This window comes from Neoarius graeffei, chromosome 12 (genome assembly GCF_027579695.1).
Source record: "Neoarius graeffei isolate fNeoGra1 chromosome 12, fNeoGra1.pri, whole genome shotgun sequence".
Taxonomy (NCBI): Eukaryota; Metazoa; Chordata; class Actinopteri; order Siluriformes; family Ariidae; genus Neoarius; species Neoarius graeffei.
In genome coordinates this window covers 56,796,914-56,822,541 of record NC_083580.1, presented here as the reverse complement: position 1 = coordinate 56,822,541, position 25,628 = coordinate 56,796,914, and the positions used below count along the sequence as shown (strand labels likewise).

Below are 25,628 nucleotides of genomic sequence, written 5' to 3'. Positions count from 1 at the left end.
GGTTGTAGTCGAAATGCAACCCCAACAGCCCCACTCAGCTCGACTCAGCCCAACTCAGCCGCGTTTGTAGTGGAAAAGCGGCATTAGCGAGAGAAGAAACAGAACGTACCTCACTTCCTTGCTGAAGTTTCCCGCCACAGGAAGTGACCTCTCTCGGCGCAGGTGTCATGCACATTATTAAAACTCTTTGTGGATTTTATGCGGTTTGATAACAGAGTTGACAAGAACATTGGGGTGGATGAAAAAAATATATATATATATACAATTTTTTTTTTTTTTCAAAATTACTGAAATTTTACATAATACAGGAAATACTTTCTGTGCAATTGATTTTATAACAGTTAACAGAATAAATCCCAAAAAACAGATTGTTCGACTGAATCACTTCATGTTTATTCAAGTTGAACGTATGAATCAGGAGTCAGGACGTGAAAGATGCATGAGATTTGAATTCTCACCACCTTGGTCTTGTGAGCCAGTAGAAAGAAGACTGGCGGGGCATTAGCCATCTCATCCACTGACATGTACGAGGGGATTTGTTGCTCTGGTGTAATTATTTTGAGCGTCAGCATGGAGGGAAGAGAATGACACAGAGGGCTGGCCGTGTTCCTATAGTCTCCTTGCCTTACCCGCCTGTTGTGTATGTTCCAGGCTCGAGGAGCTGAACGTGTCGTGGTGTGACTTCAGCAGTGAACATGTTCAGGCTGTTGTTAACAACATCCCCTCCACAATCACTCAGCTCAACATCAGCGGCTACAGACAGAACCTCACTATGGATGGTAAGAAACATGGCTACTTAAAGATTTTTTTTTTTAATAACTTCATGTCAGTAATATGACTTTTTCCTCACCAGTTTCTTCCTGTACTCGTGTTTGTCTGAATTAGCAGCAAAATTTAATCTTACAAAAAAATTGTTTCACAGGGTTCGTTATAATGTTCCACATCCTGTATGGCTTTTAACTGAAACTTGTTGCTGACCTGATTACACTACATTCACATCATTGCGAATTCTTAAAGGTGACACATTATGCCCCTTTCCACAAGTTGACACAGTTCTCTGCGGTCTTAATGAAAATTTTTTTTCGCAGTCCGGTTTCTATCAAATCCTGCGCTCTGATTGGCTGGCGAGCGGGTCCGTATCCTATGGTACAGACCCCGGTTACGGACCTCTGGCGACTCGCTCGTTCACAACAACAAACAAACATAGTAGCATTTTTTGTCAACATTTATTTATAAGTATCAAAAATCTTATAAATTTTTGCCAGCATTTCTCAGTATAATAGCATTAATTTTACAGCATGGATAGCGATAACGACAGTGTTCACAGCGAAAGCGAGTTTTACTACCCTGAGGAAGACGAAATAAAAGAAAACATTTCAGGAGAAAGCTAAAAACCTCTAACTGTTGCTAACGCCGAGCAAAAACATGGCTGAATCCTGAATGACTCCTATCTGTATAAATAGGGGACTACATAGGCGGCAACATGTAGTTTTTTTTCCTGCCATGGAAGTGCACTTGTATACCGAGGAGGAAGCAATTTGCATTACAGCCGTGAATGAGGATTCAAAATAGCATTAATTTTACAGCATGGATAGCGATAACGACAGTGTTCACAGCGAAAACGAGTTTTACTACCCTGAGGAAGACAAAATTAAAGAAAACATTTCAGGAGAAAGCTAAAAACCTGTAACTTGCTAATGCCAAGCAAAAACATGGCTGAATCCTGAATGACTCCTATTTGTATAAATAGGGGACTACGTAGGTGGCAAAATGTAGTTTTTTTTTCCTGCCATGGAAGTGCACTTGTATACCGAGGAGGAAGCAATTTGCATTACAGCCGTGAATGAGGATTCAAAATGGCGGCTCGGCTCGGTTTTCCCTTTCGGGCGCTCTCGTTTTCTGTTAGAATTTGGTAAAGAAAAAAATATATATATTATTTACCAGCTTAAGGTCGGTCTGTATGGTGAAATACCGTGATCTCGGCCTTGAATACCGGCCTCGGTCCAGAGGGCCTCGCTCAGTACTTTCAAGACCTTGGTCACGGTATTTCACCATACGGACCTCCCAGCTGGTAAATAACACACATATATATATATATATATATATATATATATATATATATATATATATATATATATATATATATATATTGGATCATTTTCCTCAATAAATAAATGACCAAGTATAATATTTTTGTCTCATTTGTTTAACTGGGTTCTCTTTATCTACTTTGAGGACTTGTGCGAAAATATGATGTTTTAGGTCATATTTATGCAGAAATATAGAAAATTCGAAAGGGTTCACAAAGTTTCAAGCACCACTGTAGCCATCAATGGTCATCCCCTTACCAAGCTTCCTTGCTTTCCTCTGTCTTGAAGATAAGTGAATTGTGTAGGTGTTTCATACAAGTCCCTGTGCAAGTGGTTACTATAGAAACACTAGTGTATGAGAGCGCAGTCATATCATACAAACCTGTGACTTGCAGCTGAACTCCTGTCAGAGATGCCGTTATCGATAATTAATCAACACCTTCTGATCAGTCAGAATCCAGAAGTCTGGCTCTGTGATTTATAATTAGTAAATCAAGAGTAATGGATCTTCTGTAACCTTTCACTACCTGCAGCAGCTGCTGGAAGATGTATGACTTAATTTCGCCCTTAGTATAACATCCGCTTCTTTTCCTCCATTATTTAGATGTAAAGGTTTTGGTGGAAAGATGTCCAAAGATCACACACTTGGATTTGAGGTAAGGGGTGAATTGGGTTTCGGGATTTACCGTGCCGTGGGAGCACTCTTTACAGTCATGGATTAATTCAAGTGTTTTCTCACAGCGACAGCGTCCTCGTGACCACAGACAGCTTCCCCTTCCTGCAGCAGCTCTCCTCATTGAGACATTTAGCGCTGAGCCGCTGCTACCAGATTCACCCAGCCGCCCTTGTGTAAGACGCACGCATAAGCACACACAGGGTTGTATTATTAAAGTGAATTTACTTTTGACAAAAATGAAATCTGTGCAGTTTTCTGCTTATGGTTACAGTCGATCCCTAAATGGAGTCAATCAGCCACGAGATGTATTTGGTGTCTGACATTTCATAAAACGGGGTGGCACGGTGGTGTAGTGGTTAGCGCTGTCGCCTCACAGCAAGAAGGTCCTGGGTTCGAGCCCCGTGGCCGGCGAGGGCCTTTCTGTGTGGAGTTTGCATGTTCTCCCCGTGTCCGCGTGGGTTTCCTCCGGGTGCTCCGGTTTCCCCCACAGTCCAAAGACATGCAGGTTAGGTTAACTGGTGAGTCTAAATTGACCGTAGGTGTGAATGGTTGTCGGTGTCTATGTGTCAGCCCTGTGATGACCTGGCGACTTGTCCAGGGTGTACCCCGCCTTTCGCCCGTAGTCAGCTGGGATAGGCTGCAGCTTGCCTGCGACCCTGTAGAACAGGATAAAGCGGCTACAGATAATGAGATGAGATGACATTTCATAAAACAAAATGTTAAATGAAAACCAAGTTTGAGATTGGTTTGTTGTCTTTCCCCAAATTGTTGCCACAAACTTCGAAGCACATAATTTGTCTAAAATGTGTTTGTATGCTCTAGCATTACAATTTCCCTTCATGGAACTAAGGGCCTCAATCATGCTCCAGCATAACCGTGCCCTTGAACGGACCTCAGCCCCACTGGACACGTTTACGATGAACTGGAATGCTGACTGCCCCCAAGCCTCCACACACCTAACATCAGTTCATGATCTCACTAACGTTCTTGAGGATGAAAGGGTTAATCTCCATAGTCATACTCCAAAATCGAGTGGAAACCCTTCCCGGAAGAGTGGAGGTGGTTATAACAGCAAAGTGACTAAATCATATGGGTGTCAAGTTTATTTGTATAGCGCTTTTAACAACAGACATTGTCCCAAAGCAGCTTTACAGAATTTGAATGACTTAAGACATGAGCTAATTTTATCCCTAATCTATCCCCAAATGAGCAAGCCTGTGGCGACGGTGGCAAGGAAAAACTCCCTCAGACAACATGAGGAAGAAACCTCAAAAGGGAACCCATCCTCATTTGGGCAACAGCAGACAGCATGACTATAACATTAACAGTTTTAACATGAAGTCAGTTTTGCTGACGTTATAAACTCTTCACTGATGGAAACTTGAGTGCAAAACTGTTCATGACAACTGCAGTCCTAAAGTTAGCAAGTCAACTGGAGTCCTCAGCCATAAGAGCATTACTGTAAGAGTCCAGAGCGTCTTCCAGGCGTGACTTTCAACTGTCCACATGGGGCCGTCCTCTACAGGAGCGATGCGATGAGACTCCAGCCAGACGTAGGGCATCAGGATGGATCAGGCAGGTCCGAGGAGCAGAAGAGGTCAGCATCTCGATCCCAGGATTGACATGTACACTACCGTTCGAAAGTTTGGGGTCACCCAGACAATTTTGTGTTTTCCATGAAAAGTCACACTTTTATTTCCCACCATAAGTTGTAAAATGAATAGAAAATATAGTCGAGACATTTTTCTGGCCATTTTGAGCATTTAATCGACCCCACAAATGTGATGCTCCAGAAACTCAATCTGCTCAAAGGAAGGTCAGTTTTATAGCTTCTCTAAAGAGCTCAACTGTTTTCAGCTGTGCTAACATGATTGTACAAGGGTTTTCTAATCATCCATTAGCCTTCTGAGGCAATGAGCAAACACATTGTACCATTAGAACACTGGAGTGAGAGTTGCTGGAAATGGGCATCTATACACCTATGGAGATATTGCACCAAAAACCAGACATTTGCAGCTAGAATAGTCATTTACCACATTAGCAATGTATAGAGTGGATTTCTGATTAGTTTAAAGTGATCTTCATTGAAAAGAACAGTGCTTTTCTTTCAAAAATAAGAATTTCAAAGTGACCCCAAACTTTTGAACGGTAGTGTAACTCAGAGGGACAGATTTTGTGTGTGCGTGGGGGGGGATGATACAGGTTGTTAGGTATGCCCAATGTCACCTGAATAAGTAGGAACAGTATACATATTGCACTGAGTACAAGCAGGGACTCCGGCAACTAACTATGACAGCATAACTAAAAGGGGAGAGCCAGAAGGTAACACAGGCATGAGGGAGCCCCGGGACATAAAGCAGCAGCCACTACACCATCAACAAACTCAAGTGAGCAAGCGAGTGGGGACTGACAGCATCCATACATCCCAGTTTACCAAAACACTCTGTCTGAGGATCCTCCAGATCTACTCCTTTACCACATAAACCCCATTAACAAAAGGCTTGACTAAACAGATATGTTTTCAGCCGAGACTTAAACACTGAGACTGTGTCTGATTCCCGAACATTACTTGGAAGGCTGTTTCATGGGTGGGTGTGATGGTCAGATGTCCACAAACTTTTGGCCATATAGCGTCGTTTATTTGGCTTTATCCGATTTCAAAAAATTTAAACCGTGCTCATTTTTACAGCCAGTTTGAATTCAGCTGTAGTTTTATTCTGAATGAACATGGATAATTTGTCTGTCATTTGGTTATTTTTAATCTGGATTTAGTTGGTGAAAGTTTGCAGGAGTTTTAGGTCATGAAAAAGCTCTGGCTGAAACTATCACAGCTACAAAACAAGGTAGTTGGCGCATTTAAGAATATTTAGCACATTTTATTACACTGCATACACTTCCTAAAATTAAATGAATTTCAGTGACTGGTCGGGGCGGCACAGTGGTGTAGTGGTTAGCGCTGTCGCCTCACAGCAAGAAGGTCCAGGTTCGAGCCCCGTGGCCGGCGAGGGCCTTCCTGTGTGGAGTTTGCATGTTCTCCCCGTGTCCGCGTGGGTTTCCTCCGGGTGCTCCGGTTTCCCCCACAGTCCAAAGACATGCAGGTTAGGTTAACTGGTGAGTCTAAATTGACCGTAGGTGTGAATGGTTGTCTGTGTCTATGTGTCAGCCCTGTGATGACCTGGCGACTTGTCCAGGGTGTACCCCGCCTTTCGCCCGTAGTCAGCTGGGATAGGCTCCAGCTTGCCTGCGACCCTGTAGAACAGGATAAAGCGGCTAGAGATGATGAGATGATGAGATGAGTGACTGGTCTCCGGGTATGATAGTTCCTGCTAGGTCATGTTATATTAGCCTAACAACATGTGGACTACAAAAAGCAGTTTTTTCTTCGGGGTTAAAACTGTCACTGTAATCAAAACAGTTATTTAACAAATGTAGCGGAATGCACTGCAAAAAATAAAAATCTTAGGAAGTTTATTTGTCTATTTTCAAGTCAAAACATCTAGCCACCCTTATTATACTGTAAGACATAATTGCCCAACAAGCAAAACCTCATTTAGCTAGAAAGGCTAGTTTTTAGACAGTCCAACTTGAAAATCTTGTAGACAAAAAATGTCTTGAAAAAGTCTTATTTGGAGCACCTTTGAAAATAAAACAAGTTTTTTTTAAAACAAAGTAAGTACATTTTAGACATTTGTCAAATGCGGTTCATCTTTTCATCTCATCTCATTATCTCTAGCCGCTTTATCCTGTTCTACAGGGTCGCAGGCAAGCTGGAGCCTATCCCAGCTGACTACGGGCGAAAGGCGGGGTACACCCTGGACAAGTCGCCAGGTCATCACAGGGCTGACACATAGACACACAACCATTCACACTCACATTCACACCTACAGTCAATTTAGAGTCACCAGTTAACCTAACCCACATGTCTTTGGGGGAAACCGGAGCACCCGGAGGAAACCCACGCGGACACGGGGAGAACATGCAAAGTCCACACAGAAAGGCCGTCGCCGGGGCTCGAACCCGGACCTTCTTGCTGTGAGGTGACAGCGCTAACCACTACACCACCGTGCCGCCCGCGATTCATATTGTTTCAAGGGGGGGGGAGGGAAGTATGCTTGTTTTGGGAATAAATGAACTTTACTGAAATCTTTGAATCTTGCCCCCAAAATGCACTGTAAGTCAAAATGCGTAGACGTTTTTTTTTTTTTGTGCCTGATCTTGTAAACCCCTCGTACACAAATGGTCAGTGCCCCCAAAATGCATTGTTGCTTTTTGCGTTGTGTAAGCACTGTAAGTCAAAATGCGTAGACATTTGGTCACCTTGCATATCTTTAGTTTACTGCGACTGTTTACTCAGTCATTCAGATTGAGCTCCTTCTAGATCAGACCTGAGCATTTTCCGGCCCGCGGGCCGCATCCGGCCCTTTGGTTCATTCTGACTGGCCCGCATAAGGTTAATTAGAAATTACAAAATAAACGTATTTTCTAATTTTACCTCATGCATGGACTGAATGTGCATTGCTTTTATTTTGAAGTTGTGTTCAACAAAAACGCAAAGTGTGCGACATGAACATGACATGAAATCCCACGAAACCTAATCCCACGATAACTACTTCCGTAATTTGTCCAGACCAACCACAAACTTGTACGTCATCCTTCAGACGGTCCAGCCAATCACATAGTGTGACGTCACCAGCAGGCGCCGGAGCCGATCTCCGGCGATAAGCACCAAATGAGGTGATTAGACTACAAATGTGGCCATCATTATTATAATATGATGTATCTTGCTTGATGTTTGGAGTAGAAAGACAATATTGTGATGTCTTTATTGTGTTTTGGGGTGAATGTGACTGAAAAAAAAAAACGGTACAAACATTCACATTTTGTTAACCATTGTTTTGGGAAATTTGATTGAATAAATGACATTTTTTGTAAGGCAACCTCGTTTTTTCCATACTCTTACCAGTCTTAGCAGCTTGTAAAAACAATGTTATTTACTGCTTTATATAAAGAAATACAATTAATATTATGCAGAATTTAGTTCAGCCTTTTGGTCCGGCCCGCCACAAAATTCTCTGTTTCTCATGTGGCCCCATGGGAAAAATAATTGCCCACCCCTGATCTAGATGCTGTACACACACTAGACCAGACAAGTGCCTTCAAAAAGGCTGAGTGAGTGGAGGGCGTTTTAGTGAGGTCTTTTTGGAATGCTGTAAGTTAAGGTCGTGGCTCAGGTGGATAAGGCGCCATACCATAAATCCAGGGACCTGGGTTCGATTCCGACCTGAGGTCATTTCCCGATCCCTCCCCGTCTCTCTCACGCTCATTTCCTGTCTCTACACTGTCCTATCCAATAAAGGTGGAAAAGGCCCAAAAAAAATCTTTAAAAAAAAAAAGGCAAATGTAAGAAGTACGATCTTGTTATAAGAACTATTTTGAGTTAATCAGATCTCGCATAATAAGTTCCCCAATCTTATTTTGGAATTATTTCATCTAAAAACAGGTTAGATTTTTCATCTTACTTTAAGAAATCCTACCAAGTCAAATTTGACTAGTTCCATTGGCAGATTTTTTTTCACCTGATTCAAGCAAATATGCTTTGTTTTAATCTTTTATTTCTTATTTTTGAAAGGCCATTTTTTGCAGTGTGACGGCATGTCTGTAACTACGAGGCATTGGTATGCATGCAGAGATCAGGAACAACAGGTTTGGAGTCTGTCTTTGCTCCAGAGCAAACTGAAGCATTTTCTTTTGATTAGCCTCACTAAGAAGTGTTTTTCTTTTGGCCACACAGTTGTTTAGTCCCAATCCTGTGAGTTCCTCTCACACTGTGCATGTGGAAATGCTCTTAGTTTCATTATTAAGCATAACTGCCCTTTTGTTTTGGGCAATTCCATGTAAATGTCAACCTCACCATGCAAAAATAAAGCAACATGTAATACATCAAAACCACTCCCAGAGATATCACCGAGGCCTGGATTTTACAGATGTGAATAAGTTGAACCAATTTGTCACAACAATTGTTCCCTTCGCCTTAATATGTCAGTCTTTCTTTCTGATAATGTAAAACTCAAGCTAAAATCAACTTTGATCATGTACAATTCTATATTATTGCCACAAGCCACAGAAATGTATGCTAAAATCCACAAAACAGCAAAACAATAGCCATCCTAAATATTATTTAAGAACTTTGATAGTTTTAGCTGATATTTAGAGTTTTTCAAAGGGTTATGGTGGTTAAATTGCTGATTTTCTAAACATACGCCATGTCTATTTCAGACGCGTCACATCTGTAACGGAATTTCGTCACATCCATAACGCTGACTTTTCCTTCCGAAACTCTGCATGAAATACAAAATATTTTAAACAAAGATTTTTTTAATATTCACCTTGGACCCCTCTATTAAATGGATATCTCCATTTCGACATTAGGTTTACGATTTCACAGAGTTTGATAAAAATGTACAGTCACCCAAGAAAAGTGATACTTTTTCTGTCACATCCATAACGCATCTTTTATTGGCATTTTCTGGCATGCCCTAGATGTACTATGGGAATTGTTCTTGTTCTATCACTTCTCCAGTATGGTACAGCCTTAAAATATGCAACACCTGTTTAAATACTGGGAGACAATAAAACATGCACTGGGTCATTTGTTGCCATTTTGAGTTCAAGTGTCACGTCCATAACGCTGGAATTGCTCTTTTCTTTTTTTTTTTTTTTTTTTAATTTGACTTCACCAAGAGTTAAAGTGACCTCCGATCATGGTCAGTCAAGATTCTCCCCCCCCGGACCACATTTCTTCCTTGAAGTTGACGGTTCATCACGGTCCTTCAGGGTTTTAATAATGCATTAGACAGTTAACCCAGTTTCATCTCCTTAGTCATTTTCTTTGCTTGATGCAGGCCAATAATTTGACCCTTCTGAAACACAGTAATCTCTTTTCTATGACCATGCGATGCATCTTTTGACATGGTTGTTTAATGCCCAGGTCAGACGGCAGAAAGACGTATCCAGCGACCGGTCGGGTGGCGACTGATCGCAGGTGGATGCAGGTGTTTTGCATCAAATCCTTTGCTGTGGGGGCGGCGCGGTGGTGTAGTGGTTAGCGCTGTCGCCTCACAGCAAGAAGGTCCGGGTTCGAGCCCCGTGGCCGGCGAGGGCCTTTCTGTGCGGAGCTTGCATGTTCTCCACGTGGGTTTCCTCCGGGTGCTCCGGTTTCCCCCACAGTCCAAAGACATGCAGGTTAGGTTAACTGGTGACTCTAAATTGACTGTAGGTGTGAATGTGAGTGTGAATGGTTGTCTGTGTCTATGTGTCAGCCCTGTGATGACCTGGCAACTTGTCCAGGGTGTACCCCGCCTTTCGCCCGTAGTCAGCTGGGATAGGCTCCAGCTTGCCTGCGACCCTGTAGAACAGGATAAAGCGGCTACAGATAATGAGATGAGATCCTTCGCTGTGGTCAGACGTATTACAAGACGTAGAGTTTTTAAGCTGAATCTGTGCCAATCGCAGGGTGTTTCAGAGTGAATCGTGCAAGCGTTGCACGATCAGACGCACGATTGGCTGCTTCTACCTGCGAGTGTTAGAGTGGAGGCAGAAGTCCCTTGCAAATGGTCTGCGATTCGATAAAATTTGACCCAACGTAGCTCTGCGTCTCACTATTTATCCGGCCTACTACTACTACTTGAGATGAGTAGCAAGTAATCGGACCACCACCTGCAAATCGCACGGGAGAGGAACAGCATCATCAGTCATCTCCATCCATTCTTTCACACAGTTCACATTAAGTTCTGCTCATTCCAGTTCCCGTCTCCAGAAGTTTTTGAAAATGGACGAGCTACTGGAGCTGATGCGTCTTCACGTAGCAGTTCAGTACCGGCAATTGCAGAATGCACAGCTTTTTCTGCGTGTTATGAGGGATGTGTGGCTGCAACGTGTGCGGGTGACTTGGGTGAACTCGTGGTACAGCGACACAGATATGGACTGGCCATTACCCTACCGCCAACATTGGCATCACAGCCATCTCTAAAGACTTGTCTTCCCCTGCATCAGCCTGTGATTGGTCACTCCAGTGTTGCATGACCGCCTGCCTCTATATGCGTCAACCTGCTATTTGCACCAATTGGAAGTGAATCGCAGCTGAAATGCCAACAGATTGTGATCCACTTGCGCCAACCTGCAACATTCTGCCATTATCTGCGTCGTCATGCATGTGATTTTATCGCAGGTAGACGCAAGTAGTTGAAAACTCGTTGTAGCCTGCCGTCTGACCTGGGCATAAGAAATGAGAAGCTACTCACTGCATCAGTGAGGGTTTAAAAGAATTGTAGCCAACTGAAACGTATTAATCACTGCAGTCAAACACTGTGTCTGAAATCACTACTATATAGTGGACTATATAGCGAGTTTGACATTTTGTAGCACTGTCCGAGAATAAAAGTTAGTGCTGAGCAAGAAATTAATCAAAAGCTTCAAATCTGATTTAATAAAAGGCAGCAGCAAAGAAGAAAGTATTCAGCCTTGATTTAAAAGAACTGAAAAGATACAGCAGATACAAAGTACTTTGTATTTATTAATGTGGGAAATACGCTCAGTATAATATGTATTTATTATTTTGAAAACCCACCAGCCGACTGATCTGGCACGTTTTAATTGTGCGACAATAATGATGTAAATAACAGCGTGGCGGAGTAGTGTTCGAAAGTGTTCCCCCCTTCACCAATGAGCTCACTATATAGTCCTCTATAGACCCCTTTCACTGACGTCACCCGAAACCGGAAGTAAACAGACCCTGCGCCATATTGGAAGACCAACAAACTCGTGATTAGGGGGAAATAACGGCAGCGGTATGTGAACCCACGAGAATAAAGTGGAGTGGCAAACGACTTAAACAAACAAATCTGAGCTGTTTTATTTATGATTTATTGGCCCAACAGTAGACTTGAAAGAAACCTGTGTGAGACTTGGCAAAAAACTGTGGATATAATGGATAAGTCTGTGCATGATCTGCGGACACTTTGAGGTAAGCAAACGCAAGAAATTCAGATTTAAAACATGCGAAAGTGGCCCCAAGTTGATAACTGTACGAGGAGCAAGCCTCCCAGACTTCTACAATTTAATAATAATAATTTAGGATGGTTTGGGGCTTGCTCGCTGCTGCCAGGTTGGTTGTTGAGTAGCCTGACTGTTTTTTTTTTTTTTCTTGGGTGTGGTATCATTGTTGACGCGAGGTTGTTTTTTGAACATGCCAATGTGGACACGATTTCCCCTGATGAGTTATGACTTCAGACGCGATGCGTGTGTGGAGTCCGCGTGACATGTGCGTAAGATAGGCTTCTCATGTGTTTGGAGATCCGCGCTCCGAGACAAGCGCAAGCACACACACCCCCAAGGGAAGAAAAGGGACCCCCCGAAAATATCGGCATAGTTCGAACATTGAGTGTAGGCACTGGGTGTAAACAACAAATAGTTTACAATGTCTGGGTAGCAAACAGATGGCAGAATTGGTGTCAGGTCTTCCTTATGTTTCCATTCTCCCTTGCCGCGAGTCTTATCATATGGGTCAAACCCATCAATCACAGCCAGTTTCTCCACATACCGTGCCCTTTCTGCAACTGGTAATGTACTCACATAACCAGAATTATCATCCATCGTGTCACTTTACTCTCGCTCGTACTTTGTTTTATATTGTGAGTGCATGTACTTGGTCTTCCAATATGGCGCCTAACAAAATCTCGCGGCGCGGTGACGTCATGTGAAAGGGGTCTATATAGTAATTCCCTATATAGTGAGTAGGGAGTAGTGAACAAGTGAGTGATTTTGGACACAGGGAAAAGCTCTTAATCATTTGCTTATTTAAATCCATGGTGACACTTCTTTGTCCAGGCAGTGTGGTTTTTTTTTTTTTTTTTAAATAAAGATCTTTGCACTGTTTTTAAATGGATTCTTCTATCTTTGGTTTATAGAGAGTTTGAGAAGTTTGCGTCTCTGCAGACCCTGGAGGTGTTTGGTCTGATACAGGACAGCTCCCTGCCCATCCTGAGTAAAGGATTGCCACGGATACAGCTCAACACCCAGCTGTTCTCGGGCGTGGCTCGTCCCACTACAGCTTCACGGAAAGCGCGCACGCTGTGGGGAATGCACTGTCGACTGGTGTATAAACCCTAACCAGCGCTCCATCACAATTTAAGCTAGGAGCAAGATAAGAGGTGACTTCTAGGCTGTTTTAAATAACGAATAGATCTGTGATAATGTGGTAACCTTGTGAAGTCAATGTTTTCATGGCGATATCAACTAGCCTATGTTGTATAAATCAAGTCTCACTCGTAAGAAACGGATTTTTTTTTTTTCCCCCACCGTCATCGGCCTTCGTATTGACTGTAGATGTGCATCCACACTTTTGCACTTTCAACTGGTTACAACTCGTTTCTGTGAGCAAAGAACATGAATTTATATCCCATGCTTTTTGCCACCAGTACCGAGAACTACAGCTTCAGCAGGGTAAAGGGCCTACACTGCAGTATTGGTTTTTATTCCTTTCCAAGTGTTTTCAGAAAAAGTAGTACAAATATTGAACTTACAACAATTTTAGACCTTTTCAAAGCAACAACCTAACTGTGAATGACTTCTGGTGCTTTAACATGTTATGATACTGGTTTGTTTTGAACGTTCAAATAGGTTTTAAACTAGACGTTATCATGTTCTGTATGTTTGTTTGTTCGTTCCAAATCCTCATTTTTAATAAATTATCAAGTCAGAAAGATGCACCCAAACAATACAGAAATCAGACTTTTGAGTACTGAATAAAAGGTGCCTCTGGGCTTCTGAGCGACAGGGGTCTAAAGGTTGTGCCCCATCCTCGGGAGATTGAGGGTTCAAACCCTTACAATGCTGCAGCCTGAGAGAACCTAATTAATCCTATGGCGTCTTTTAAGAGATTTAAATTTTTATTTAAAAAAACCAAAAAACAGTTGCTGTTATGCTTTCAGCTAATAATGTCAATACCACAGCACTGAATTCTTAATTCTGATTGGTTGGTTAGGGCGGTGTGTGTGGGTTTTTTTTTTTAACTGAAATGTACAATTAAAACGCCACAAATTGATTAAAAATATGCTTTTTAATACACCAAAGTTCTCTATGAGGAGACGTTTAATATCTTTACAGTCTCCAGTACCTGCGTTTTTGGAACAGAGGTAAAACTTGTAACTTTTTCATTTTCCGCTATGGAATTGTTTGGTTTATTGGTAAAATTTTTTTTGGGGGGGTGGGGTCTGTTCAATAGGCAGGTGGATGAGTGAACAACTGCTTAACTCTACTATAACCAAGTTGTTTCACGGATATTTAACTTAATTTATTCATTTGCAGTTACACTTATTACCGGTCATTCTACCGGGGGGATTTTAATCATTGGCAAATTGCTAATGTCAAAGAGGAAAAAAAAAATTTCATAAAATGTTAAGAAGAGGAGGACTATATCAATATTAAATATTCATTGAATTAGAAAATAATTTCAATGCTTCAATACTGAGATTCTGTATCAGGTGGGTGTATCTGTTACATGCTTAAAGGAACAGTCCACCGTACTTCCATAATGAAATATGCTCTTACCTGAATTGAGACGAGCTGCTCTGTACCTATCCGAGCTTTGCGCGACCTCCCAGTCAGTCAGACGCGCTGTCACTCCTGTTAGCAATGTAGCTAGGCTCAGTATGGCCAACGGTATTTTTTGGGGCTGTAGTTAGATGCGACCAAACTCTTCCGCGTTTTTCCTGTTTACATAGGTTTATATGACCAGTGACATGAAACAAGTTCAGTTACACAAATTGAAATGTAGCAATTTTCTATGCTATGGAAAGTCCGCATTATAATGACAGGCGTACTAACACTTTCTGCACACTTCAGCAGCGCACTGATACGGAGCTCAGATATCAATGCGCTGTCGAAGCGCGCAGAAGGTGTTAGTACGCCTGTCATTATAGTGCGGACTTTCCATAGCATAGAAAATCGCTACGTTTCAATTTGTGTAACTGAACTTGTTTCATATCACTGGTCATATAAACCTATGTAAACAGGAAAAACGCGGAAGAGTTTGGTCGCATCTAACTACAGCCCCAAAAAATACCGTTGGCCATACTGAGCCTAGCTACATTGCTAACAGGAGTGACAGCGCGTCTGACTGACTGGGAGGTCGTGCAAAGCTCAGATAGGTACGGAGCAGCTCGTCTCAATTCAGATAAGAGCATATTTCATTATGGAAGTACGGTGGACTGTTCCTTTAACTGCTTTTCTACACCTAAAATCTTACAGCATTAAAGTAAAGTCTGCTGCAAGTAATAGTGTTAAAGCAACTGGTTTAAAAAGAAAAATACGTTACCAGGTACTGGGCAGTTGCCTGTCCTGACAATCACAGGTCTTGTCCCTGATCCTCAGCTCATGTCTTGACTTAAATAATCTGAAACACTGCTCTGTAACCTAAGGAATTATTTTGTAAACCATATAACGACAAAGAGAAAGCATATAAATACTACTGATCAGGTACAAACCCCACCTCTCTCTACTGTTACCGTTTTAGGAAAGCAGTTACAATATACTTAATAATAATAATAATGCTCACTTTGACCTGGCGACTTGTCCAGGGTGTACCCCGCCTCTCGCCCGTAGTCAGCTGGGATAGGCTCCAGCTTGCCTGCGACCCTGTAGGACAGGATAAAGCGGCTACAGATGAGATGGATCCTCACTTTGACAGTTCACTGTTGGCAACTTTTAAATAATAAGACTCAAGTCCGCAAAACACATCTGCCAAATGTTTCTTTTAATATTAAATTTCTAGCAGCCCTTTTTAAGGAAACAATTTATAATTTTTTTATTTATTTATTTTTGTAATGTTTTTGTGACATAGCTGAAGCCTTGAAATCAGTTGCTATTTTCCACTGATTATGGACATGAGGAAACTTGAACCCGTTCTGTATTGAGAACTTGGATGGCCAGTGTAATTTTGTGGATATTTACTTGTGTTTGGATGTTCATGGATTTTAAATAAATATTTTGTGCTATATTTCCCCCCCCCACACACACACATTCTCTTTTCTATGGTAAAAATATGAGGAACAGTGTTTGGGTCATTGTGAGTCCTTGAGGTTACCAAGTGGACAGGATAAGAATTAGCTCCCAAGTGGTGTCAGGAAACGAGGAGTCTGAATAGCAGTAACACCACAGGTAGCTGTTTAAATACAGCGTTTCAAAAAATGATATTATTTGAGATGTAAATATCCCAGAAACTGAACAGGCTTAATGTTGAGCAAGATAAGATTTATTCCTTAAAATTTGAATGAGAAATTAAAAAAAACAAACAAAAAAAAAGTCTGTGGATTCCATGAACGATTTCACAAATTTTCAAAATCTGCCTGCCGCCTGAGCCAGCCAGCCTTCCTTCCTTTTTGAGCCATCTGCATTGCAGTTGGTGCATTTTTATAGAATTCTCTCATAAATGCACGCTGCACAGCCGCGTTCGAGCATACTAACACACAAAACGCCTTTTCTTTTCCAGTGAATGGCATTTCTATACATAGTTTTCACTGACGTCACAGCATTCCGGGGAACGCCCTCCAGCCGCTATCTTGTGGGTCAAACAAAACGGACCATTGCCATTACCAGCTACGTTATCTCGGATGAATTTATGAAGTTATATAGTCAGTTTTCTAAAATAAAGATCAATGTCGGCAAAATCAAGCAAACAGAAGTATATAGATACATTAGACGACATCTCACGACAACGGTATGCAGCCAAACTGGCCTTGATTGGGGGAATTGACCCCTACGAAGTGGACAAAGATGCATTTTCAAGTGACTATGCAGGGCTGCCAAAGCCTGAAACTGCCAAAGCCTGAAACTGACTTCATCAAACTTTAAAGGCTGTCTGATATATACAACTTTATATATTCTAGCATTGAATAGACTGTTGAATGTTATGCAACCATAATAAGTTGATTAAACACAAATTAAATCATACAGAATAGACCTAAAATGTTTTTCAAAAATGACCCTTGCGTGAGTGAAGTGACAAGTGTCAAATAGAAACGTGACAAACGAGCGATATTAAGTGTACATTACAACGTAAACGTACACTCAGCGGTTCCAGTTAGGCATTCTCCAGAGATTGTTTACACGATGTTTTGGTTTCCAAAAACAAACTTAAACACAATTGATTGTTTATTTAAACAACTTACCACTTATAAAATGATCGGAGCAGACTTTGCTGTGTTTGGAAGGCTGATAATCCTTGCGGTTGATTCTCGCAAGCCATAGATTTCTCCTTTGTATGCTCGCCTTCGTGCTCCCGTACAGTGGGAATTCCATAAAAGCTCCGCTTGACGTCATCATCTGACCTATTACGACAGCCGTGAATACAACAGGTGTGCACCATTGCTAGCTTTAAATAGCCTGCTTGGGTTCTTTTGAAGACTTTGTACTCGCGCGTTACAATGTGTGCTCAGTGACCCGTACGGTAAGCTTGACCCACAAGATGGCCGCCACTAGGGAATCCCCAACTCTGTGACATCATGTGCAAACTATATATACCTAAAAAGATAAAAACAAAACATGAAACGTAAACTTTTGACCCATTTCCACACATGCCGTTAAAATTTGGTCAATTGAACGAGAATTGGCAAAGTTATTAGATTCAAATTTTTTGAAATTGGTAAGAAACCTGCCACGATTGATTATGACTAATTTGAGTAAGTATAATCCAAAAAGGATATAAAATCATTGCTTTGGGATTTGGCCTCCATCCCTTCTGAAATTAGAACATGAAACAAGTTCTCTCTTTTTTTTTTTTTAATAAATAAAGAAACCAGCAATACAATTATACATTCCCTTGTTGTCTTTTCTTTAGACACAACCCATTTTGGCATGCTCATTTCCAACTCGAAAAATTTTAGTGCAGCATTACAAAGTGTAATATTCTGATCCTCCACTACTACACTTAAGACCACACGGCCACTACATGGTGTAAATGAACCGATTCAAAACCGAACGTCTTGTTTCAGTACATCCAGGTGACTGCAGTCGTATTTGGGGCACTCACCTGAAAGGATTTCAGTTCATTTGGAGTCCACTTTGAGTAGAAAAAATGTCAGGGATCCAAACACGTATCCAGTCACCTACATTTACATCATCGTCATCATCGTCTGGATGACTGAAGACTAGAGGTGGGTGATATGACGCTACATCAGGATTTCAAAAAAGGATTCTATGATGCACTTTGACGATAATCACAGATATCAGCAGCACTTCAGTAACACTGACCAGTTGAAAAAGTTCGTTCGAGCTGTTTATCAGGACTGGGATGAAGCTTGCAGGACAAAAGGCAGGCCATGTTCATTAACATAGGAGCGCATCAGGCCTGGTGGACTGCTCATGTCTGCACGTTTGCTGCATTCACATTTAGTAGATACTCATCATGGTCACTTTAGTGTACATTACTGATTGGTTTCTCTTTTAGGAAAGCCTTAAACATTGTGGACCGATGTTTAAAAAAAAAAAAGGGGGTTGACCGATTCCTGATTCCTTCCCCTTCATTAAGCACTGCTATCGTGGAACAAAAATGAAATCATGTGGCTGTACTGTTTCGTTGGCTTCAAATTCTTTGACTATGCACACCATGAAAATCAAATAACTGAACTTCACCATAATCAAAAATCAATCAATCAACACACTCCCGGACAGTCAAAGCTAAGCGTCTCCTGATTGGATTCACATTTGTATGGCAGTGATTCAAAAGTGCAAACAAAATCTACATGCAGACTTGGGCTACATCCACACTAACACGTTTTATAACCCCAAATCAGAAAGCTGGGACGGTATGTTGAAATTGAAATTAACCCCTTCGGACATAATGCGTAGTACAACTGTACACGTGAAGTTCCATAGCATTTTTCCTGGTTTTGAAAGGGTTAAAACCGAAAACAACGATTTGTAAATAATCTTGGACTTGTATTGCACTTAAAACAATAGACCCCTTCGCAGTAAACGTCATTCATACGTAAGCGGAAATTGCGCGCGCAGCCTGGACCCAAAAAAGACTCAGAAATGCCTAGTTGTTGTGTTGTCGGGTGTCAGAATCGTAGCAGTGATGGGGTTAAAATGTTCAGAATTCCAGCAGGATCTCACCCATTCCAAAAAAAAAAAAAAATCGCCGACGTCTATGACTACAAGCCATCAAACGTGTAGACTGGGATGAAAGCACTATCAAAAATGCGCGGGTTTGCAGCGCCCACTTCATCACAGGTAAGATCAGGCTATTTATTAAATCTTTCTTTTTTATTCTTTCTAGTCTTCGTTTATTGATGTAGCAAAATACTTTGGTAACGTTTGTCTGATTAGCTGGGTCATAGTTACACAATGTAATGAATATTGTTAGCATGTTAACTTAGCTTAGCATGCAGTTTTGTTTGTAGGAGAGGTCTCGCTTGACTCGAGCAGTCCAGATTTTGTGCCATCATTATTTGTGTATGCCGAAAATCACAATTTTAAAGCAAGGATGGAAAGGTAAAATTGTGTGCCCTCACTCTAAATGCCAACTTACGTTGACTGCTCTAACCTAGCTCCCGGCCCGTTCAGTTTCATTTCTGCTCTCTGCCTCTCGCTTTTTACACAGCTCTGATTTCTCTTAGCTGCACTCTTTACACTATCGTTCCTTTCATGCCATTACCTCCTGCAAATTGCTGTTTAGTGTTGGTATTTGCTGTTGTAGCTAAAGCCACATTGTCATCACATCACTGGCATAATTTGATTAAAACAATTTCAGTGTAAAACACGTTCTGTACATGCCCGCACATAACAATCATATGCGTCTAAAGACTTGTAGGCACGAAGTTTTTCGTGGGTGTACACTGAAGTCTTGTCAATAAGGTACGAGTATATATCTGGCCATTGTATACCAGGGAACTTACTAACATCGTCCGTCCACTCTTTAATTAAATGCAGATCCGGTAGGCGATGTCCACTTGTTAGAGTTAACTTATTTATGTAGCATTCTCGATCTTGTAACGACAATTGTTTTGCATAATCTGACAGCTCATAATGCCGGTCTATGGGCAGCGCCATTGTTTCTGGGTCCAGGTTGCGCGCGCATCCTGGCAACGGTCGGTTTGTTTACAAACATGCGAAGGGGTCTATACAACAGCGCATTATTTGATGTTTGACCTCATGATTTTTTTCTTTCAGAATAAAAACAGTTTAACTTTGATTCTTGTAACACATTTAAAAAAAAAAAAAAAAAAAAAACACAGGACAGTAAAGCACTTACCACTTTATAATGTTGCCATTCCTTCTCACAACACTTAAGACACCAAAGTGCTGAAACATTTTAGGCGTTATTTTGTACCGAGGGAATTGACGACCCTATACCATGACAGATCCTGGCTTTTGGACTTCTTGTTGGTAACAGTCTGGATGATTTTACCTCATTACTAGCCATAAATTGCCCAGTCCCTTTTTTTTTTTTTCCCCTTTGGGTAATGTATTGCAGGTCTGAAACAAAGGAATGATCTATATGAATAAATGAAATGAAGTCGACCAGATAAAACATGAAATATCTTGGGTTCATACGGTCTGCGATGAAATACAAGTCAAAGTAAATTTAGAAGAAGGGAAAAAAAAAACCCACTTTTTTGCGCGATGTTGCACCCGGGTCCAGATTAGGGCAGAACCGGCCCTGTAGAGGCCCATTTCCAGCAACTCTCACTCCAGTGTTCTAATGGTACAGTGTGTTTGCTCATTGCCTCAGAAGGCTAATGGATGATTAGAAAACCCTTGTACAATCATGTTAGCACAGCTGAAAACAGTTGAGCTCTTTAGAGAAGCTATAAAACTGACCTTCCTTTGAGCAGATTGAGTTTCTGGAGCATCACATTTGTGGGGTCGATTAAATGCTCAAAATGGCCAGAAAAATGTCTCGACTATATTTTCTATTCATTTTACAACTTATGGTGGGAAATAAAAGTGTGACTTTTCATGGAAAACACTAAATTGTCTGGGTGACCCCAAACTTTTGAACAGTAGTGTATACTAACACACCTGAAAACGCATATCACATGACCATTCACGTACGCTGTATAAACAGCTGATGCCATTTGTTTTCTTCTGGAACAAGGTCACGTGATAGGCGTGTGATGAATCAGTGAAAGATGCATTGTGATTAAACGACCCACTCAGGAAGCGAAAGTGGGCGTCTGTGTCGTCATTTCCAAATGATTCCGTTTTAGCTAAAATGCTACAGAGCTTGTTTTTTTTTTTTTTTTTCCCTTCCTCTCCTCCTTCTTAAACTAAAACCAGCCGCAATTCTAAACGTCTCCTTCTTGGGGCTCCAGAGTAGCGTGGACGCCGGGTGTAAATGTACCAAGTGATGTGTTTTAAAAATAAAATGTATTCGTGTGGATATAGCTTTAGACTTCCTCTCAACAGCTGAGAACAATGGCAACAAAATGTATGGCATTCTGTCTGGGTTAAAACCACATTCATCCTGTAATGATGCTGCTGGAATTTTAATTTCCCTGAGGGAACCCTCCCAAAGGGATCAATAAATCTAATCTAATTTAATCTAATCTAACATACACAATTCTTGCTGGCCAAAGGGGGAGGAGAAAAAAAAAAAAATCCATCTAGGGCAGTCAGCAGGGATTTCATAACACCTCAGAAAAGATTCTTATCCTAGCTGTAAAATCATAAAAGTAAATATTCTTCATTTCAGTCTCATCTATAAGCGATGAGGACGTTGTGAGAGTAACCCATTTTGACCTTCCACCAGTGATCAGTTCCAGTCCAGACATGATGATGCAGTTCCAATACGACACTATGGTCATGTGTTCAATCAAGCAGAACCGTTTTCAGCAGGTCCTCCTCATGTAAGCTGATAGTGGCAATAGCGCCATCGTTGAACTCGAAGGATGTTCCTCCGTCCACCACCATGCAGGCATCCCAGCACCTCGAACGGACACACACCCTTAAAACAACGCAATTAAGAGATTAAACATGAACAACTTCCAAAGATGGTTTTAGCAAATCACAGTAAGTATTATTAAAAAAAGGTTTATGTTAAAGGAGAACTGAAGGCAAATTTATCATCAAAATTCTATTTCTCATTTTATTAAATATACGAATGCATTTTTGATCGCTATTTTGTCGCTGCTATAGCAAGTTATGAGTGTTTGAAATATGCTCTGTAATATATCAGTCCATATGTCAAAGCAGTGGCCGTAAACGAGATTCGTCGAGACCTGTGCGAGACATCGTAGGACGGAAGTAAAACGTACAGCGGAAATCAAAGTGACCAACATCTGCCAACGCTGTCAAAAGACGCGCGCGCCCTCTTTCGAATGCTGACGCCATCAAGCCGGAAGTTTTGTTTGTTTTGATAGCGATCAGGAAAGTTTGAAAAAAGTAGGCAGTAATCGTCATTTAAACTCGGTTTTGTGCGACATTTCGCTTGGAAAACAGTTTTCAAAATGGCGGCACTGACACCTGGCTGACACTTCATGTTTCGAAGTCTTGCACAAGTCTTGTGAAGATCGCGCAGATAAGCAACGCCTACCATGGACCGAACGAACTAAATTCAACATGGCTAAAAACTGAATAGGCCGATAAGTATAATATTTAATTGCAATTAGTTGCCAATATGAGTCACGATATAAGGTTACTAAACCCGAAAACGGAATTGAATAACGTTAATTAAGAAATAAAGCAAGTTTAAAAATGACTTCAGTTCCCCTTTAATATATTGACTAATATGTTGTTTCTGTAATAAGATGATGGGCACTCTGCATATTTAAAAAAAAAAAAAAAAAATGTAATTAATATTGATATGGCATTTTGTGTGAAAAAAGGATCAACATTTATGGAAGGAGTCTTCCGTGTCAGCACTGCAATGTTCTGTAAATTTACTGTCACAAGATAAAGTTTTTACATCTTATTAACTTCAAAGGAGATAGAGAGAGAGAGGCTGATGATGGAACAACAGTTTATATCTGCGATAATATTCGTGATAACAGGAACAAACATGTCTCTTGGACGTTCCACATCATTAAACATAAACTAATAAAAATAATGATGAGTCAGTAAAAGTGTTGATAGCGGTTAGTGTTCACAAACCGCTGTGGTAGAGGAATAAAATGTGCTGTTACGGGAAGATATCAACTTTGGACTGACTCTTCTGTTTATTATTTTTCTGTAATGGCACACCTTAATTATTCCTCACATAGCCTGGAGCAGGGGATCTCAACCTTTTCTGCTTTCAGGCCCACCTGTTCAGACTTGTAACGAGTCGCAGCCCATTAAAAAAGATCCCCAATTATTTTGGCTCATCTATTCTATTACAATCTAATTTATTGTAAAGTGTATTAATGGAATGCAACATCACTCCCTGTTACAGACGGGAGCCCAGGAATTAAATAAATACAATAAAAACAAATTTTTAGATTGTAGGTATTGTATTTTAAACTGGATGGATGTGCCAGAAGCCAAATCATGCATGCAGGGCGTTCTCAGTCAAAAGGAATGAAAGATTTTAAACATTTTTTTATTTATTTTAAAAGCTTGTGTACATTTTTAGTCTTTTGTATTTGTACATGCATGACCCCACCAGCTCTGCTGATCAACTTATGATTAAATAAAAGTTATTAATTCATTAGGAGTTGGAAAATTATCCATCCGTTGATTTCCCCGACATGTCAGACTACCCGGTGTTGCAGACATCGTTCTACACGGACACGCAGATGAAAACCTGGAAGAGCATGGAGGCGTACAACTTTTTATAATGTGGCTGGGTTAAAGATCTGGTGATCAAGACACTACAAGATAAATCCTGCATCATTTTGTAAGGAGGCATTTCTGGGCTTTTTGTCCGCGTCTTTGTGATGGTTGCTAGGACGCCACAAGTTTTAGTAAACAAACCACAGCTGCTCAATTCTCAATCCTCCCTGCTCTTCTTTTCCAGCAAGCATCATTCAGGCATCACAGATCCATATAATTTACCCACAAACGTATTTGTTTATTCATTCTGTGTGCAACATTTGCTGTCTCGGTGTGCTCTCTCTCTCTCTGTGTGCGCACACGCACGGGTTAAATGTAGAGGAGGAATGTGACAAAAATAAAGGCTTGTTCTTCTTAATTTACCCACAAATGTATTTACTCCACTTGAAGTGTTCGGCAAACCAGCTACCGGATTTGTGACACTACGACATCCTGAACTTTTAGTATTTGGCTTCAAACTTGGAAAAAAAATTTGCGGCCCACTAGATGGCGCTTTGCAGCCCACTAATGATCGTGGCCCAGTGGTTGAGAAACACTGGCCTCAAGCATCTTACTGACCAGAAAACCCGTAGTTGTACAGCATGAGTCTGTACGAGCATATTCAGACCATTCAGTGATGGTTATAGGCATGACATGATGCTGGCACACTGCGTGTAATCTTACACAGCTACTGTGAAAGCAAACCCGCAATTATAAGCCCCACATACAAGACATACAGTACAGTACAGAATCCAAAACTTACTTATTTGCAAATCCTCTTTGGCGGCTGTTGGAAAACACTCTGTTGACGATGGGCTCACGGACGCTAAAGAAAACTTGGTTCTCCTCTGGACTGAATACGAGAGCCTCATTGTACGCTTCAGTCACTAGACAAATCCCAAAACATGACAAAATCACAAGAGTGCTCTGAAAGCACAATATCCCCCGCTGGCAACTATGCCATAACTCTGGTAAAATGCGACTGAATTGAACAAAATTGCAATATGCGTATTACCGACATATAACAAAGAATCCTGTCAAGTTTCATGAAATTCCTCCAAAAATTGTGAGAGGAGTTGATTTCAGAAGGTGAGCACCCTTCTCAGGACTGACGGATGGACATCGCCACGACATAATCCCCCTTCGGGCCAGCGGAGGATAAAAATTGCGAGGGAAGTTGATTTCAGAAAGCAAGTACACCTTGATGAAATTGCCAAAGTACAAGTTTGTTAATAATCAAGGGCATAACTCTGGTAAAATTTGCCCAAATTAAATGAAATTTCAGTATGCGTATAACGGTCATATAACAAAGCCTTCTGCCAAGTTTGGTGAAATTCCTCCACAAATTGTGAGAGGAGTTGATTTCAGAAGAACCTACACCCTCATGAAACTGTCAAAGTACAAGTTATTTAATCAAGAGTCAAAACTCTGGGAAAATTTTCACAAACGAAATTTAATCGAGGTGGCACGGTGGTGTAGTGGTTAGCGCTGTCGCCTCACAGCAAGAAGGTCCTGGGTTCGAGCCCCGGGGCCGGCGAGGGCCTTTCTGTGTGGAGTTTGCATGTTCTCCCCGTGTCCGCGTGGGTTTCCTCCGGGTGCTCCGGTTTCCCCCACAGTCCAAAGACATGCAGGTTAGGTTAACTGGTGACTCTAAATTGAGCGTAGGTGTGAATGTGAGTGTGAATGGTTGTCTGTGTCTATGTGTCAGCCCTGTGATGACCTGGCGACTTGTCCAGGGTGTACCCCGCCTTTCGCCCGTAGTCAGCTGGGATAGGCTCCAGCTTGCCTGCGACCCTATAGAAGGATAAAGCGGCTACAGATAATGAGATGAGAATTTAATCGAAATATGCGTCTTACCGTCGTATAACAAGGCCTTTTGCCAAGCTTCGAGAAACTCGTCCAAAAATTGTGAGAGGAGTTGATGTCGGAAGGTGAGCACACCTTCATGAAATTGTGAAAGTACAAGGTTGTTAATCAAGGGCCGTAACTCTAGTAAAATGCGACCGAATTGAACAAAATAACAAATATGCGTATGACCGACATACAACAATGCTTTTTGCCAAGTTTCATGAAAT

General features: G+C 41.3%; 2 protein-coding genes across 7 annotated transcripts in view; one reads left to right on the top strand and one right to left on the bottom strand.

Moving 5' to 3' along the window:
- skp2 (S-phase kinase-associated protein 2, E3 ubiquitin protein ligase) overlaps nt 1–14,363 on the top strand; it is a 28,606-nt gene extending 14,243 nt beyond the window's left edge. For both annotated transcript variants that reach the window (XM_060936084.1, XM_060936085.1), the window contains exons 7-10: nt 652–779; nt 2,695–2,746; nt 2,832–2,939; nt 12,732–14,363. In XM_060936084.1, the coding sequence (XP_060792067.1) occupies nt 652–779; nt 2,695–2,746; nt 2,832–2,939; nt 12,732–12,933 (490 nt within the window). In that variant the 3' untranslated portion in view covers nt 12,934–14,363. The remainder of the gene's footprint in view (nt 1–651; nt 780–2,694; nt 2,747–2,831; nt 2,940–12,731) is intronic.
- Nucleotides 14,364–17,456: 3,093 nt separating this feature from the next.
- Nucleotides 17,457–25,628, bottom strand: part of nadk2 (NAD kinase 2, mitochondrial) — a 39,130-nt gene continuing 30,958 nt past the window's right edge. For 3 of the 5 annotated variants that reach the window (XM_060936081.1, XM_060936083.1, XM_060936082.1), the window contains 2 exons: nt 24,317–24,440; nt 17,457–21,769 (listed from right to left, as the gene is read on the bottom strand). In XM_060936081.1, the coding sequence (XP_060792064.1) occupies nt 21,634–21,769; nt 24,317–24,440 (260 nt within the window). In that variant the 3' untranslated portion in view covers nt 17,457–21,633. The remainder of the gene's footprint in view (nt 21,770–24,316; nt 24,441–25,628) is intronic. The other 2 variants (XM_060936079.1, XM_060936080.1) reach the window with 2 other exon arrangements.